Source organism: Cervus canadensis, chromosome 1 (assembly GCF_019320065.1).
Source record: "Cervus canadensis isolate Bull #8, Minnesota chromosome 1, ASM1932006v1, whole genome shotgun sequence".
Taxonomy (NCBI): Eukaryota; Metazoa; Chordata; class Mammalia; order Artiodactyla; family Cervidae; genus Cervus; species Cervus canadensis.
In genome coordinates, this window is record NC_057386.1 from 13,576,875 (window position 1) to 13,595,525 (window position 18,651).

General features: G+C 42.3%; 1 protein-coding gene across 14 annotated transcripts in view; it reads left to right on the plus strand.

The window, feature by feature from the left end:
- The first annotated feature begins 224 nt into the window (after positions 1-224).
- BPTF (bromodomain PHD finger transcription factor) overlaps positions 225-18,651 on the plus strand; it is a 137,733-nt gene continuing 119,306 nt past the window's right edge. For all 14 annotated transcript variants that reach the window (XM_043464245.1, XM_043464250.1, XM_043464256.1 and 11 more), the window contains exon 1: positions 225-1,057. In XM_043464245.1, the coding sequence (XP_043320180.1) occupies positions 427-1,057 (631 nt within the window). In that variant the 5' untranslated portion in view covers positions 225-426. The remainder of the gene's footprint in view (positions 1,058-18,651) is intronic.

Below are 18,651 nucleotides of genomic sequence, written 5' to 3' on the forward strand. Positions count from 1 at the left end.
GAGGGAGAGCCCCTCTTCTCACAGCCGCCGGCGGCCGCGGTCTAGCCAAGCCGCGCGGAGGCGCCCCGGGCTCCCCGCCCCCGACCCGGCGCTCCCGCACTCCCCCTAGCGGCCGCCGTGCGGCCTCGCTCCGTCCCAGGCTCGTCGGCGGCGCAGCTCACGTGACCGCGCTCCGGGCCTGCGGCCGCTGTCGGTTCCCCCAGTCACCGAGCGAGAGGGAAGAAACAAGATGGCGGCTGAAGGCGATCCGGAGTGGGGCCCCAGCAATTCGGATTGAGCCTTCTCCCTCCACCCGCTTCCGCCGGCCGGGCCCCTCCCGCCCGGCCCCGCGGGCCTCCCCACCCGGCCCCGGCGCCCCCCACCGCCACCCCTCCGCCCGCCCCTCCCCCCTCCGCTTTCCCTTCTCCCCCCCGCCTCAGCTCCGACATGAGGGGCCGGCGGGGCAGGCCGCCCAAGCAGCCCGCGGCTCCCGCTGCGGAGCGCTGCGCCCCGGCCCCGCCGCCGCCGCCGCCGCCGCCGCCCACGTCCGGACCCATCGGGGGGCTCCGCTCGCGGCACCGCGGCAGCAGTCGGGGCAGGTGGGCCGCCGCCCAGGCTGAGGTGGCGCCCAAGACGCGGCTGAGCTCGCCCAGGGGGGGCAGCAGTAGCCGGAGGAAGCCGCCGCCGCCGCCGCCGCCGCCGCCGGCCCCCCCCAGCACCAGCGCCCCGGGCCGGGGGGGGCGAGGAGGCGGGGGCGGCAGGACAGGGGGCGGGGGCGGCGGCGGCCACCTGGCCCGGACCACCCCGGCCCGGAGGGCCGTCAACAAAGTGGTGTACGATGACCACGAGAGCGAAGAGGAGGAGGAGGAGGAGGACATGGTCTCGGAGGAGGAGGAGGAGGAGGAGGACGGCGACGCCGAGGAGACCCAGGATTCCGAGGACGACGAGGAGGATGAGATGGAGGAGGACGACGATGACTCCGACTATCCGGAGGAGATGGAAGACGACGACGACGACGACGCCAGTTACTGCACGGAAAGCAGCTTCAGGAGCCATAGCACCTATAGCAGCACTCCAGGTACCCACCCAGCCCGGTTGCTGCAGACTTCTTCCCCACCTCCTCCCCACTCCCTCCCCCCGGCTCACTCCCTCTCTGGTCTCCCCCCCACCCCCACCTCCCCCCACCCCCCAAACGGAGGGGAAATGCGACGGCCCATCAAGTGGCAAAAAACTAGATTTACAAGAGGAAAGAGGCGCATTGTTCAAAATGGAGATTGCATTGTTGCAGTTCGCAGGCCACACGCTCGCTCGCTCGCTCGCTCTCTCCCCTCAACCCCCTCTTTTTCCTCTTAAAAATGTGTGCCAGTGCAGTGTCTCCACCGGGCAGAGTTGAAACTTTGGCACACACATATCCATTGCATTCATTTTTCTCCCCTTGTTTTGGTTTGGTTTTTTGGAATGAAAGAAGCCTCTTGTTTTTGCAAACCTCTTTGCATTTCTAATGTGGTTTCTTTTAGATTTTTAGCCTGTATCGGTTCCTAAAAAAGGGAATGGAGGATTCAGACAGATTGTGCCATACAAACACACACACACACACACACAACATGCTTCTCTTCACACCCCGAGCTGTGTGGTTTTAAAACCGCCTTAAGGAAATGGATCAGTTGGGTTAGTAGGGGAGCCTTATCTGGTCCTGTGTGTTTGTGTTTATTCCTGAGTGCGGATGGGCTCGCGCAACAGTTGCTGGTGAATGGCTGACTAAAAAGCAAAGAAGAAAAACCAAAGAAAACCAAAACAAATTTGCTACTTTATCTGATTCCAATATCATTTTGGTAAAATGCAAAATAAGAGACCGCAGGAACTTGCGTCTTAACTAATTTGATCCCTTTGCCTGAGAAATACAGTTTCCTGTCACCTGTTGCAGAGACGTATGGTTGATTATGCAGACGTAATTGCTGAAGATGAACTTTTGGACCAACTTCCAAGTCGCACAGCAGAAGTATAGGGAAATTTAATGCAAAATGACTTTTTCTTTTCATTCTGTTTCTGAGGGTAATGAGTCCTCCCTCATCTGAGAAAACTCCTGTTTTCTCAGAGAGCTTCTCTAGGCTGGCGCTGAGATACATTTTGTTTATTTAAAAAGCACACATACACATACACACAATGGCTGCTGTGTATTAAATACGTAGTTGCAGTTTACTAAATTGTGAAAAAAAAATCATAATTTATATCAGTAACCTACAAGATCTTTTCCTTTATATTTTTGTTAATCTGAATTAACTAAATTAGAACCCAGTTTTCAGAGCATTTCCAAAGTAAAGTTCATGAAGGAATAGAGTCTTAAGAAAGTGATTAAGATGTGTCACTTGTTTTTATAAGAGACTGGAATAGGAGAAGTGGTTAAATGTAAATGTGCCTTTTTTTAAAAAAATAAATGCTTAAATACTCATTGGAGAAGTGTGAGTATTAAGTCTGATGTAAGCCCATTTAGATTGTCCTTGCAGCAAAGGGAAAAGGTAATTTCTTTTGCCTGACAGTAATATCTGTCTTTGCCTGTCTTTGGGGTGGAGTGAGGGAGAGCTGGCAGGAGAATGAGGAGAATGAATCAAATGTCAAGTGTGTATGTCTTGTATGTGGAAAGGACTACACACCATTCTTGCCAACTTAATTTTAGTGCATCTTTTATAGTAATGATTTCTACCTTACGAAATCACATGTGGTCTTTTCTACCAGGAGCCCAGAACTGAAAGACTTGTGGAGAGTAAATTATACTATTGGAGGAGGTTTTCTCAGATTAGACAGAGCTAAGGCGTTTTGGCAGGGTGGTTCAGCTAACTTTAACTCCTCTTTGAAGGCTTAGCAAGTAATATTTAGGGTTGAGAGCAGTGTATATGCTGTTAAATTACAATTTTGTGGTTAGGGTTCTCTTTTTGAAAAGATCCTTATATCTTTATGTACTCCCATGACATTGTGTTTTTTCCGATGACATTCCTAGTCTGCCTTGTGTATGCTTGTCCTTCCTTTATGTGAAATTAAGGGTTCTATATCCTTATACTCATCTTACACCCCCTGTTTCCTAGTGCCGTGTCTCGAGCACACCACAGGTGCTCATCAAATATTGGTTGGACAAATGATTGTTAGTAGGTGAGAACTTGTAATAGATGAAGTTGTGCTGATTCTCCAGTGGGTACCATAATGCCTAAATATTTTGGATGTGGGAAACTGAAATTTGGCCTAATTAGGTTTTGATAGTTTGACCAGTTTATAGTAGCAGAGTTAAGTGTGTTTTGAGCTGCTGTTTCATATTGCTTGCCAGGCATTTTCCTTTCTTTATTAGATGTGGTGTTAACTTGTTAGATGTTTTACTTTTGAAACATTATTTCTCAAGATTTTGGTGAAAGAGATGATACATTTTACATCCTAAACTTTTAGAATATGTCCACTTGCCTGGAATAGCAACTCATAATAGTTGTTTAGGCTAAGCCCTTGTTTCATTTGTTTTATTGGGTGTACTTCTAGGTAAATGTGTATATGTGTGTATATGCTTTGGAAGGAAAAACGTTGTATAACTGGTTTAAGATATCCCAGAAGTTCATAAATAAATATATTTGGTGGTTTCGAATCCACCTATGTTGTCAAGACTAAAAAGAGGAATATACTTTCCTGGTAATTTAGAATAAGTTGATTAAGTCTTGTAAACTAGAATGTTGGCTTAAGTACTAACATAAGAATAAGGAATTATACTTAGTATACTTATATACTTAGTATAAGAAATTACTCATTCATCTGTTCGAATATTGAGTACTTTGTAGGTAATATACCTGTTGATGCAAGAACATTGGTTGATGTTACTAGATTAATTTTCTAAGACCATAGGTTTAAAAAAGTTAAGTGGAGGTGAAATGTTTTCTTCTTAATGAAGAAAAAATTTAAATGGGTATGTAAGGTCCTCACGTGACATGTTACTATAGGGATGGCAACTTGTTAATAAAAATTTGAAATCATCTAGTTTTGCATAAGTTCAGAGCATTTGGTTGCATAAGGCTTTTAGTATTTTTATTGTTAAAAGTTAGAATTATTTCAGACAGTATGTTTTATGACATACTTTTGAAACACATGGAGAAGAATCATACAGAAAATGTTTTGCATAGGCATTTGGTAAAATTCTGACAGCACCTTGAAATCAAGTGTTTGCTAATTCAAAAAAGTTTAAGTCAGACTTTAAACAGAGCTGTTCTTTTGTTTAACTTGTGCGGGACTTATGAGAATACTTAGCTGCTATTTTGAAATTTGGAACTTCTGGTGACCTCAGAAAATAGAAGCCCCAGTGTTGTCCTGGGAAAATTAATGATTTGTGTCCTCTAAGATGATGACAGTCGAGGTGGGTGGCACAAGTGCCATGAATGAACTGCAGATTTATTGGAAGAAGAATTTGTTACTTGTTTGACAATATTTATTCCCACCAGTTTCAAACAAATATCTTTTCAGTATGCTTGGGATTCCTGATTGCTACAAGTGAGATAGATTCAAAGTACTGTGGAGGTTCAAAGGAGGGCGGGCTCATAAGCTATATGGGGCAGTTGGTATGGATGTCCGCTTCCTGGATGGGGATGTGGCCAGTGTGGATGGGCGTGTAGCTAGTGAGGATGGACACAGGCAGGGAGGGAGTAACATAAACCAAGGCACTGACTTTCAAGTGTGGGCAGTCTTAAGTAACCTACTTTAGAAGAGCCTGAGTATGTGAATAGGAAACTGATGGGCGGTAGTTAGAGAACCAGGCTACAGCATTTTTCCTCTCTCCCTCATCTGTTGGGTAAGGATTGGGCTAGATCAGTGGTCTTCAGTCATTTTTCACTTCTGGACCACCCAAGGGATGTGCTATATTCCTATCAGCACTGTGCAAGGAGCATGAAACAAAAGCACATTAAATCACAGATACTACTAAATCGTCACTTTAGCCAGCTCTTTCCCCCCTGCAAATTGAGAAAATTAATGGAGAGGTGACATCTGAAGCCCTTTCTTTTCTCTCCAGTCTATTTCAGATCTATTTCACTTGTGGGTATCAGGGATCAGTCCGAAGATCTGGAAATAAGTGGGATATGATGTCAGTGGGACGTCAGGAAATTTAGCATTGCTTCCGTTCTGCAGGGTGGATTGAAAGAGGACGGATAACTGGTGGGGATGTGGATGGGTTTTATAGCCCTGGAAGGAAACATCAGTCCAGGAGGTACTTCAAAATTCTCCAAACCTGGACAGCATCAGAAATGTAGACAGAGGGCTTCTGTAAATGTAGACAGATAGGCCTCTGTAAGAATGGCAGTGTTTTCAATAGCAACAGGCATTCAGGATGAATTAATTATTAATATAAGAGAAATTAATGAGATCTGTTTTCAGGTATAAGTACTTGAAGAGGTTAAACATGAGAATTAAAAGAAAGAAAACGAGGGCCCCAGAGAGTTATTACAAAGTAAGACAACGTGATCTGTGAGTGGTAGAGAGGTGTGTCCTAGGTATGCAGTAATGGGTGGTCTTGTGCACCACCCAGGGCCAGTACTCCGCTGGGGTGTTGGTGGAAGTAGAGCTGGGTATTGCAGCAGGACAGGGGATCCTAAGGCCAGGAGCGCTGCTTTCTTCCCTCAGGTCCACCTTTCTTCCTCTTCAGGACACTGTGTCCTCCCTGTGACTGCAGATTCTTGGAGTGGGGATGTGGGGGGTGAGAAGGTGGTTGGGGTGATGGGAGACCAGTAGTCTGGGTGACAAAGACAGGAGCAGATCCTAGCAGATGCCCTCTTTGCACTGGGTAGATTCCCTGCTCCTCAGCACACTCTGAGCATCTCTTCCTAGAAGTCCTCCCAGAGTACTGATGATCACCTTGGTCTCTTTCCTCTTTGAATGCCCGCTTGTGGCACTTAGAGCCTCATCTTCATAATTTAGCACTAGCTTAGCACTGACCCTTATTATTCTAATTTTTTTTTTCATGCTTTCAGTCCTTTAAAATGATAACCCTCCGGAGGTAGAACATTTCTTAAAAAGAAAAAACTTACAGAAAGCACTTGGAAAGATTGAAAGTAAAATCATGACAGATGGAATTAAAGTGTGTATAGCTAAATATAATGTTTGAATTGTTTTTGTCTACTGGTATATGTCAAATTATGTTATGTATTTTTCTAGGTACTAAGTTACATCACTCAAATATTTTTTGATTGCTGAATGATTTTTAAAAATAGTAACAGTAAGAGCTAACATTTGTTGGACATCTGAATTGCTGAATTATTTTCAAGTAATATTGAATAAAAGTTGCATTTAAAAATACAAAAACATTTTAAAAGTTGCACTTTTATTTCTTTAATTTTTATTTTATTCATTTGGCTGCCATGAGTCTTAGCTGCAGCATACAGAACTTCTGTGGTTGTGGTGCACAGGCTTAGTTGCTCCAAGGCATGTGGGATCTTAGCCCCCTGAACCTGTCTCTCCTGCGTTGCAAGGCAGATTCTTAACCACTGGACCACCAGGGAAATCCCTAAAAGTTGCATTTTTAAAATAGCAGTTTTATTGAGATACAGAATACATAGCATAACTTTGACCCTTAAAAAAAAAAAAAAAGGTATTATTCAGTGGTTTTTAGTGTATTCACGGAGTTGTAAATGTATCACCCCTGCCTAATTCCAGAATATTTTTATCACCCCAACAAGAAACAGCAGTCACTCCCTGTTCTCTCCCTCCCCTGCTCCATCTCCTGGCAACCACTGCTTTCATTTTCTGTTGGTTTGTCTCTCACGGAAATTTCTTATGAAAAAAAATCATACAATATATAACTTCTTTCCTTTAGATTAATGGTTCCGAAGTGCTTGGATCTTGGAGCATGTAACAGGACTATATTTAAATAATATTCCTTTATATGGATATACCACTTTTTGTTCATCCATTCATCACTCCATGGACACCTGAATTGTTTCCACTTTTTGGCTATAGTGAGGAATACTGCTGCTAACGTTCATGTACAGGTTTTTGTCTGGACAAGATATATTCATTTCTCTTGGGTATATCCTAGGAATGTTATAGCTGGATTAATTACAAATAGTTTTTTTTAAACAAATACAGTTTTAATAGAATCACTTTAACCAGACTTATTTTTTTTTTGTTTGGAAGAGTTTTGAAACAGTTCTCTTAGGATGAATGAGAGCTAGTTTGTAAGTCTTCCAAAATATGTATGATTTTTGGATTGCTTTTGGTCAGCTTGGAGAATTTATTCCAGGTTTGTCAGAGAAGGAGCAGTGTAAGTGGAGTCATATTTTCACACAGTCAGTGTGAGCACGTGTGGCAGGCTTTGGAGGCACCCACGTATGTAAATAAACTCACTACGAAGTCTTAGGCTATCATGATACATGAGAATCTCAGGATTCTAGGTAAATCTTTTATGAAAGTCAAGGATCTAGAGAGGTAACATGTAGCATAGAGATTAAAGAGTGAAAGACCTGGAACCAATCCTCATGGGTGTGAATCTGGGCTCGGTGAAGATGGGCATTTTGCTCAAGTCTTTGTACCTCACTTTGCTCTTTTGTAAAATACCATAGTCCTGAATTCAGTGCCTTGTGAGGGCTGAACAGTGCCCTGGTACTGGGTAAAGATTCAATAAATAGTAGCTATTCAAGTCTATTGATTTGTTTCTGAACTGTAAGCTGAGATTCTGTAAAAATATAGGAACCTTACTTACAATGTAGCAAGGTAGTATTTTATTCTGTCAGAAAACTGTCAGTTGACTCACAGGGTAGAAAAATATTTTGAGGACCACATTTAAGTAAAAAGTGCACATTAAACTAGAGCTTTAAGGAAAAAAAAACAACAACTAGAGCTGTTATTCCCCCCCTTTTTTAAAAGGGTTATTAAATGTTTAACTTGCCCATTCAGAACATTTAGTTTACCTAACATCTGATTTATTCTAGAACTATAATAAAAAATACATTGACTTCTGTTATTTACCATTAAAGTAGAAAAAGTGCTCTTGATTATTTCAGCTCTCTGGTAGTTCCTCCTCCAAGACATCTTCCTCTGCCTGTTCCTTAAACCCCAGTTTTCCAGGTTTACAAACCAGCCCCTGGTTCTCTCACTATGTCCCTCCTTCCCCTGAGATCTCATCTGTTCTCAAGTTGTTTTTAAAAATTGCAGTGAAAAATTGAAAAATAATGCAGTTTTACTCCTTTGGGAAAATACATATAATATATAAAGATGAAAATGAAAATGATCTATAATCCCACCAACCAAAGATACCCATTGGACATATGTGTGTGTGTGCATGTTTAAACATTTACTGCAACATGTTCTTAGTAATATTTTTTAGAAGTTATAACTAAGATGAAATAAACTGATTGTTTTCCCTTGATATAGCAAACTTTCCCCGTATCTTGGTTTCTTTTTTTCTTTTTGGTCATTCCACACAGTTTGTGGGATCATAGTTCCCTGACCAGGGAGTGAACCTGATCCCGGCAGTGAAAGCTAACCTACTGCACTGCCAGGGAATTCCCTGAAACTTCTTTTTGCTGCTTTCACCGTTGATTCTGTTTCTTGGGTCCTACCTCTCCCTTGGTTTACTTGCCTTTTTCAGCACAATCTCTAGTTGCTTCCTAGGAATGGGTGCATGAGAAATAGACTTTTTTTTTTAAAAAATCATTATGTATCTGAAAATGCCCTTTTCAATCCTAATACTTGGTAGAGAATGGCAGGATGTAGGGCCCTAAATTTTAAAAAGCACTTTCGCAGAAAGGTTTGCTTTGCTGTGCTCCAGCGTCGAGGATTGCTGTTGTGAGGTGAAGGGCCATCCTGATTACCTCATGTCTGACCTGTTTTTATCCCTCCAAAATCACTGCAGATGGCGACTGCAGCTACAAAATTAAAAGACGCTTGCTCCTTGGAAGAAAAGTTATGACAAATGTAGACAGTGTATTAAAAAGCAGACATCACTTTGCCAACGAAGTTCTGTATAGTCAAAGCTATGATTTTTTTTCAGTCGCTTATGTGCAGATATGAGAGTTGGACCATAAAGAAGGCTGAGCATTGAAGAATTAATGCTCTCAAATTGTGGTGTTGGAGAAGACTCTTGAGAGTCCCTTGGACAGCAAGGAGATCAAACCAGTCCATCCTAAAGGAAATCAGTCCTGAGTGTTCATTGGAAGGACTGTTGCTGAAGCTGAAACTCCAATACTTTGGCCATCTGATGAGAAGAGCTGACTCATTTGAAAAGACCCTGATGCTGGGAAAGATTGAAGGCGGGAGAAGGGGGCGACAGGATGAGATGGTTGGATGGCATCACCAACTCAATAACATGAGTTTGAGCAAACTCCAGGAGATGGTGAAGGACAGGGAACCCTGGTGTGCTGCACTCTGTGGGGTTGCAAAGAGTCAGACAAAACTTAGTGACCGAACAACAAAGCTTTTAGTCTCTTTTCATGGTCCCCAGTATTCTGAAGTTTTAAAGGGACTGCATATCCCTTGATGTGGCTCTTTTTCACTCATTCTGCCTGGGTACTTGGTGGGCCCTTTTAATCTGCAGACTCACACAGTTCTGAGAAAATGTCTTTATTATTTGCTAATTTCCCCCCAAATTTGATCTTTTCTTTTGTTGAACTTCTCTTTAGTTAGATGTTAGGAATTTTAGACTGTTCATGTGAAATTTCTTATCTTTTTCAATTCTTTTTATCTGTTTGTCAATTTGGTCTGCTTTCTGGGAGATTTTCTCTTCTGAGCTTTCTATTAAATCAGTTTTTATTTCAGCTGTCAGGTATTTAATTTCTAAAAACTGTTTTCTATGTTCCTTTTCATCCTGTTTGTTTACACAGTATCTTATGTTTCTCATTATTGATAAGTTTTAAAAAATACTGAAGTGCAACATATATGGTAAAATTTACCCTTTTTAGTGTACAGTTTTGACTCTTAAGTTTTAGCAAATACATACAGTCATGTAACCACCACTACCATGAAATACAGAACAGTTCCATCACCTCACTTAAACTGTGCGCCGATAGTCAACTCCTCTCCCTCACCCCAGACCACCACTGATCTATTTTCTATTCCTGTAGTTTTGCCTTTCCTTGAATATCATATAAATGGAATTACAACCTATGTAGCTTTCTGAGTCTGGCTTCTTTTATCTATAATTCATTTGAGATTCATCCAAAATATGGCTTGTGTCCTTTTTGCTGCTCGCTAGGTATTTCATTATATGAATATACCACAGTTGGTTTATCCACTTACCCATTTAAGAACATTTGAGTTGTTTTTAGGTTTTGGAGATTATAAAATAAAACTGCTCTAAACATTCACTTACAGGTTTTTGTGTAAACGTAAGTTTCCCTTTTTCGCGGGTAAAGAGGAATGGAATCACAGGGTTGTATGCTAAGCGTATTTTAACTTCCTAAGAAACTGCCAAACTGTTTTCTTTTTTTTAAAATGATTTTTATTTATTTATTTTTGGCAGTGCTGGGCCTTTGTTGCTGCTCTAGCTTTTCCTCCAGCTATGGCAGGCGGGTGCTACTCTTGTTTTGGAGCACAGGCTCTTAGCCCGGACTTGAGTCGTTGGGCGCTCAGGCTCAGTAGTTGCGGCTCCTGGACTCCAGAGCACGGGCTCAGTAAGCTGTGTGTGGTGTGTGGACCTAGCTGCTCTGTGGCATGTGGGATCCTCCCAGGTCAGGAATTGAACCCTTGGCCCCAGCATTGGCAGGCAGACTCTCGACCACTTAGCCACCAGGGAAGCCCCAAACTCTTTTCTAGTTAAGCATTTCCAGTTAAACATTTTGCATCCTCACCAGCAATGGATGAGGGATCTAGCCATTCTAGTAGGTGGTATGTTTCAGGGCCTCCCTGGTGATTCAGATGGTAAAGAATCTGCCTGCAGTGCGGGAGACCTGGGTTCAATCCCTTGGTTGTGAAGATCTGCTGGAGGAGGGCATGGCACCCCACTTCAGTATTCTTGCCTGGAAAATCCCCATGGACAGAGGAGCCTGATGGGCTACAGTCCATGGGGTCACAGAGAGTTCTATTTCATTATGGTTTTAATTTGGATTTCCCTAATAGTAATGCTGAGCATCTTTTCATGTGCTGCTTTGCTGGGAAGAAAACCATTGGTGAAGTGTCTGCTGGAATACTTGGCCGTTTTTCACTGAGTGATTTTGTTACTGAATTTCGAAAGTTCAGCTAACATAATAATTATTTATGCTGTATAGTTTCCCGAAGCTCCGTTTCTTTTTTTCAGAGCATTTTCTTCATGGATGCAACATCCTCACTTACCTAAGGACATACATTATAGTTTTTTTGTGTTGTGTGGGGGTCAACTGTACCTCGTGACTTGTAGGATATTAGTTTCCCAACCAGGGATCGAACCTGGGCCCCTGGGCCCCTGGGCCCGTGGTAGTGAAAGTGCCAAATGTTAACCCCTGGACCACCAGGGAATTCTCTATTATAGGATTTTTTTTTCCATTTCATTTCTTTTGTTTCATCAGACTCCATTCTTATGTTTTAGTTTTTTTTTCTTTGACATTGGAGGCTTCTTTTCAAATGCCTCTTGATCCTCAATTGTTCATATTTAGGAGTGAAGCACTGGGAACACACTTTGTGGGTGGCCATGGTTTGACAGTTGGTGGGTTTCACTGTAGAGTAATTGGGCGGTGGGATCCCAGATATCAATGTTTCTGTTTTTGTGTATTTGTTTTCTCTTTCACACTTCTATTTTTCTCATATGAATCTCTGGGTCTTTTTTTTTTTTTTTTCTTTTTTTGCCTGTACCACAAAGCATGTATGATCCTAGTTCCCTGAACAGGGATTGAACCTGTGCCCCCTACATTGGAAGCGACGAGTTTTAACGACTGGATTGCAAGGAAAGTCCTCTGTTTGGTTTCTTAAGGGAAGGTTTCTTCCACCTTTTACCGGGATCTGGAAGTAGAGGTCGGAGGGCGAGTGACAAGTATCCTGGGAAGCTGGATGAGGTCAGGTGGCTAGAATTCACACTTAGAATAGGTACACTTCTCTAAATTTCCCTGTTAAAAACCTGGGCGATCTTTTTTTAATCGTGGTATAATTGATATAAGGGCTTCCCAGGTGGTACAGTGGTAAAGAATCTGCTTGCCAATGCGGGAGATGCAGGTTGGGTCCCTAGCTTGGGAAGATCCCCTGGAGTAGGAAGTGGCAACCCACTCCAATTGCCTGAAACATTCCATGGACAGAGGAGCCTGATGGACTGAGCATACACATGCCCGTAATTGCTATATAACTTAATTTTATTTATTTATTTATTCTTTTTTTTTTGATATATAACTTAATTTTAGTTGCAGGTATACAACAGAATGATTTGGTATTTGTATATGTTGCCAAATGATCGCCACAGTAAGTCTAGTTAACATCTGTCAACATAACAATACATAATTACAAAACATGTTTTTGTCTTGTGATGAGAAATCTTGAGATCTACTTTGTAAACAGCTTTTGAAAATCCCATGGACAGAGGAGCCTGGCAGGCTGCAGGCCATGGGGTCGCGAAGAGTCGGACACAACTGAGTGACTTCACTTTCACTTTCACTTTGAATATACAGCTTTCTTAAGTATAGTTACCATGTGAAGAGTTGACTCATTGGAAAAGACCCTGATGCTGGGAGGGTTTGGGGGCAGGAGGAGAAGGGGACGACAGAGGATGAGATGGCTGGATGGCATCACCAACTCGATGGGCATGAGTTTGAGTAAACTCCGGGAGTTTGTGATGGACAGGGAGGCCTGGAGTGCTGCAATTTCTGGGGTCGCAAAGAGTCGGACATGACTGAGCGACTGAACTGAGCTGAACCGAACCATGTTGTACTGTACATGTCTGTGACTTATTTATAACTGCAAGCTTGTGTCTTTTGACTCATCTTCACCCATTTTGCCCACCCACTATGCCCTGCCTCTGGTAACCATCAGTCTGTTTTCTGTATCTATGAGCTTGTTTGTTGGCTTGTTTTTTAGTTTCCACATGAGTGAGATCATACAGTATTTGTTTTTTTCTGTCTGACTTATTTCACTTAGCATAATGTCCTCAGGGTCTATCCATGTTGTCACAAATGGCAGGATTTCCTTCTTTTTTATGCATGATTAATATTCCATATTGTGTGTGTGTACACCACCTTTTCTTTATCCATTCATCCATTGATGGACATATAATGGTGGACATTTCATGTCTTGGTTATAAATAAAACTGCTGTAAACATTTACTTATAGGTAGTGAATATGTTGCAGTGGACATGGAGGTATAGATATCTTTTTGAGACAGTGGTTTCTTTTTCTTTGGATATGTACTCAGAAGTGGAATTGCTGGATCATATGGTAGTTCTACTTTTAATTTTTTGAGGAACTTTCATACTATTTTCCATAGTGGCTTCACCAACTTATATTCCCACCAGCAGTGGACAGGAGTTTCCTTTTTTTCCATATCCTCATCAACATTTATTATTTCTTATCTTTTTTTTTTTTATTTCTTATCTTTTTAATAATAGCCATAGTAACAGGTGTGAGGTGATGTCTCACTATGGTTCTTTTCTCTTTGTACTGGTATGTTTTTACTTTTTGTACTTCTTTGTTGTCAGTTTACCAAGTGTTGAGAGGAAAAGGATATTAGTTCATGTTACATATTAATCATGTGTAAAGTGAAGTTACATTAAGTATTTCTCTACAAAACAGTTAAAAAATAACTTAACCTAATACTTACTCAGAATGCAAGGTACTGTGTTAAAAACCTTCATGAGATCCGATGATGGATAAATGGTCCCTACTCCCAGGAGTTCTCAAGAGTGAATAATAACACAGTACATAAATATAAAATAACATAGGGCAGGCCATGATAAATGCTGTAAGAAAAACAAATTAGGGAGAGAAGTCATATTCTATTTGGGAGGTCAGAAATGGGGTCAAGAACAAGGTTAAATTTGAGCTATGCCTTGAAAGTTGGGTAGGATTTCTCCAGGTGGAGATGGAACAGGAAGAGAAAAGGGGAGGTGAAAGGTAACAGATGAGAGGAAGGTGCACATTCAGACAAGATCGCAGAGAAGCGGAGTTTATATTTTGGTCCAACTTCAGTAAATGCCAGTTTGAGGAAATTGTACTTAGTAGGTAGTGGGGAGTCACTGAATGTTTAAAACTGGGATGTGTGATGATAAAGCTGAGCTTTTTGAAAAAGTAATCTGGCTTTGGTGTATAGGATTTTTGGGGAATAGGAGGGGGCTGATATAAAATAAGGTTCTGTCCTAAGGCTTTACCAAATAGTTAAGCTCTACTGTACAGTCATTTCTTAGTATCTGTGGGTGGTCGGCTCTAGGACTGACCCCTTGCCATGATACTGAAGTCTGCTGCTGCCCAAGACTCCGGTCCTCTGATGCTGAACTCATGGGTATGGAGGGTTGACTGTGTTTGCTGTGATTACTTGTAGCGACTAAACCTTTAGACTAATCTTAGTTCACATTCCTGATTTTTTTTTAAGGCTTTACTGTGTATTCCTGATGTTCTATAAATATTATATAACATGTGCGCATGCTCAGTTGCTCAGTCATGTCCGATTCTTTGCGATCCCGTGGACTGTAGCCCACCAGGCTCCTCTGATCATGGGATTTTCCAGGCAGAAGTACTGGAGTGGGTTGCCATTTTCTACTTCAGGGGATCTTTCCAACCCAGGGATCCATCCCACATCTCCTGCATTGTTCAGGCAGGTTCTTTACCACTAAGCCACCTGGGAAGCCTCATTTGTATATAACATATATAGATACTTTGTAGTATACATATTATCATACATAAAATATATATCATTGTATAATATTAAAAATGCATTTCCACTGGCAGTGTATGAAAGTGTCTATTTCACCAGCACTGGTTATTTATAAAGCAGCTTTGCATTCACTGGGTTAAAAGCTCTCGTTTGAATTTGCATTTTTTTTTTTTCAGATTACTCATAAAATCTAATACCTTCATGGCCTCTGACACCCACATCTCTGAAGTCATGGTTTCCTTCCTGTGTTTTAACTCATGGATGAGTGAATCCTTCTTGAACCCCTCTTAGAAGTCCTATGCTGCTAAGTCGCTTCAGTCGTGTCTGACTCTGTGCGGGCCCATAGATGGCAGCCCACTAGGCTCCTCTGTCTTTGGGATTCTCCAGGCAAGAACACTGGGGTGGGTTGCCATTTCCTTCTCCAGTGCATGAAAGTAAAAAGTGAAAGTAGAGTCGCTCAGTCGTGCCTGACTCTTTGAGACCCCAGGGACTGCAGCCCACCAGGCTCCTCCGTCCATGGGATTTTCCAGGCAAGAGTACTGGAGTGGGGTGCCATTGCCTTCTCTGTGGAGGTCCAATAGGCACATCTGATTCCTCATGTTCCAGATAGAGTTCATGCTTTAGTGACTGCTCCCGACCTCTCATTTCCTTCTCAGTTAACAATGGCCCTGCCCACTGAATCGCCCCAGTCAGAAGTGAGGAAGTAACAGATTCCTCCTGTGCCTCCCCTTCCACGTGCAGGCTTGTCACCAGGTCGTGTTCAGTTCACATCTTATGTCTCTTTTAAATAACTTTCAGTTCTCTTGTCCATCCGTGCTAATGGTAACCTGAATCAGGCCTTCTTTATCTTTTACTTGGTCTCTTAAGGAACCAGCCTGCCTGCCTGGTCTCCTTTTTTCCGTTCATCTCTCGTTTCCATCTTCCATGTACATAGTGCTCTGCTCTGAGACAAAGCTGACTGTGTTATGCCCTTTCTTAGAACTCTTCTGTGGGAAAATGAGTATGTGTGTTAGTGTATGTGGATAGTTCTGACTTGACTTTTGCTTCCTCTGCTGGTCACATGTTCTGTTGCTTCGCTGAATTGTTGATTTATTTAAAAAATACATGTTGAGAACCTGCCGTGTTCCAAGCACTCTGTGAGATAAAGCCGAGAACAAAGCAGATGTGGCCCCTGCCCTGAATCCACAGGGGAAGGTAGCCAGTGTATCAGTGAGAGAAGTGCTTCCAGAGGGGGCGAGTAACACTGACTTCGTGGTGTGTGTATGGGCGGCTGTCACAAAAAGCTTTCTTAAAGAGGTGATAACTGAGTTCAGAATTGAAGCAGCTGGGGGAAAGGAAGGGAAAGAGGACTCCATGAAGGGTCAGAGTGATGTGATCAGCTGAGTGTTGTTTTTTTTCCCCTCTGGCTATGGGATAGGGGATGGATTGGAGTTGGGTAAGAATTAATGAAGGAAATTGGGCAGTTGAAATAAACCAAGTGATAGATTTTATACCTTGGAGAGAAATATTCAAAAAATGTTGGGTTGGCCAAAAAGTTCATTTGGTTTTTTCCATAACATTGTACAGAAAGACCCAAATGAACTTTTTGGCCAGCTCTGTAATTTAGATCTTAGAATGACACATCTTAGTGATAGACAGGTTAGATGGGGTATGGTCAAAGTTGACTTGACTTCTAAATCTCCTTTGTTTCTTTGTTCACAACTTATGTCTCTTCACCTTAAATTTGACTGTCAAGTAGTGCTGAATTTCTTTGTAAAAGTTCCCTTCACACTGTGCTCCTGTGCTATGCTCAGTTATGTCTGACTCTTCGTGACCCCATGGACTGTAGCCCATGGAATTTTCCAGGCAAGAATACTGGAGTGGGTTGCCATTTCCTGCCCCAGGAGATCTTCCTGACCTAGGAGTTGAACCTGTGTCTCCTGCATTAGCAGGCCGATTCTTTACCATTGCGCCACCTGGGAAGCCCTCCCCTCACACACCTTCCAGTTATTCACTGCTGTGATGATTCACTCCTAGTTAACCATCCATCTCCTTGTCCAGCTTGCCTTCTCTGGTCACCATTCCCTTGTCCTTAGGTGGGACTAAGTTCTTTTATCTCTCCCCTACCCACCCAGGACTGTATGCATTTATATGTTGTTCAGTTTCCAAAATATTTGAGGATGTTCAAAGGTGTCTTTCTTTCTGTTACTTATTTCTGACTTAATTTCATTGTGTTCGTATGACTTTAATTTTGTACAACATTTTTAAAGGTTTTTTTTTGTGCCCCCAAATGTTGTCTGTCTAGGTGAATGTTCCAAGTGTACTTAGAAAGGTGTATTCTTCTGCTGGTTGGTAGAGTGTTCCTGAAGAGTCAGGTTAGGTTGGTTGCAGTGTAAAGGTCTTCTGTATCCTTGCTAATTTTCCACCTGCCTGTTCTGTTAATTACCAAGAGAGGAATGTTGAAGTCTACAATTATTGTCACAGACTTGCCTCTTTCTCTCTGGAATTCTGTTAAGTTTTCACATATTAATAGTTTGAGGTTCTGTTATTAAGTCCATGAACATTTAGGGAGGATTATTCGATCCCTTCATTATTATATCATTTTTTTTTTTTAAAGTATCTATCTGTTTGGCTACAAGAGGTCTTAGTTGCAGCCTGACAACTCTTGGTTGAGACATGTGGGATCCAGTTCCCTGACAGGGATTGAACACAAGCCCCCTGCATTAGGAGCACAGAGCTTAGCCACTGGACCACCAGGGAAGTCCCCAACATTATATCTATATTTGTTAAGACATTCTACTGAAATGGACTGTAATTATGTGGCTGTCTCCTTTGTTGGAACCTGCCTCAGAGCAGGGAGGTTCTCATTCATCTCCCTCCTCTTAGCGCCGCCTCTATCTCTAGTATGCAGTAGGCAGCGCCAGTAATTGTTGAACTGAGTGTAAAAAAAAAATCTAGATTCTTTTCACTCTTAGCTTTGCCTTGTCCAGTATGGCAGCCACTGGCCGTAGGCTATTTAAATTAAGGAAAATTAAGTAAAAAGACTTCAGCTCTTCATTGGCACTAGGTCCAGTTCCCGTGCCCTGGAGCCATGTGTGATGTAGAACATTGGGTCATTTCTTATCATCACAGGAAGTTCTCTTGGGCTGACTGGTTTGTTGTGGTCAGTCTGCTTCTGGTAGACTGGGGGAATCTATCCCTTTTCCTCTGGCTTTGTATTTGCTCCGAATCTTGCGTGGCCTGGGTAGCCCCCACACTGACTGGTTCTTCGGTGTTAAGCCTGTCAGCAAAGCGTTATTTGTGGATGTGATGGTGTTGAATTTCTGGAGTGAGATTTGGACTCATCTTTGGGAAGATGGCATCATTTGTTGTTCTCTGTGGTAGGGAAAGAGGAGAGGTAGTCGGCTAACCTTTAGTTTTAAAGAAAATCTACCATGGTCCTGAGAAAATTAAGTGAAGTCATAGATGTAGGACAGAAGGGAAAGTAGAATTAAAATTATTCAGAGGCTTTCAGATGAGACGTCTAATTTGGCAACTAAGAGAATTCCATATTGTAAAAAGTCTGAAAGTTGGTTTGTGAACTGAGTACTGGTATGTCATCTCAGTTGTCTGAGTTCACCTGTATAAAACTTCTTTCTCAGGAGTCTCTGGACAAATGACTTAACTACTTTAATCGTTTTCAAGGAAAAGACATCACTTTGGGGGTGGGATTCTTTTGTTATTAAAGTGATGTTAAATTGCAATTATGGAGCCTCACAGATTTGCCAAGAAACCTGATGCTTAGACTTCTCTCCTCCTGGATGTGTTCTAGAATTCATTCACTTGGGAGACTGCCTGGCCAAGTGATTCATGCTGAATGACTGTTCAGTAGGTGCACTTTCTACATTTTACTGTCATGGCCTCCTCCTTGATTTCAGTAT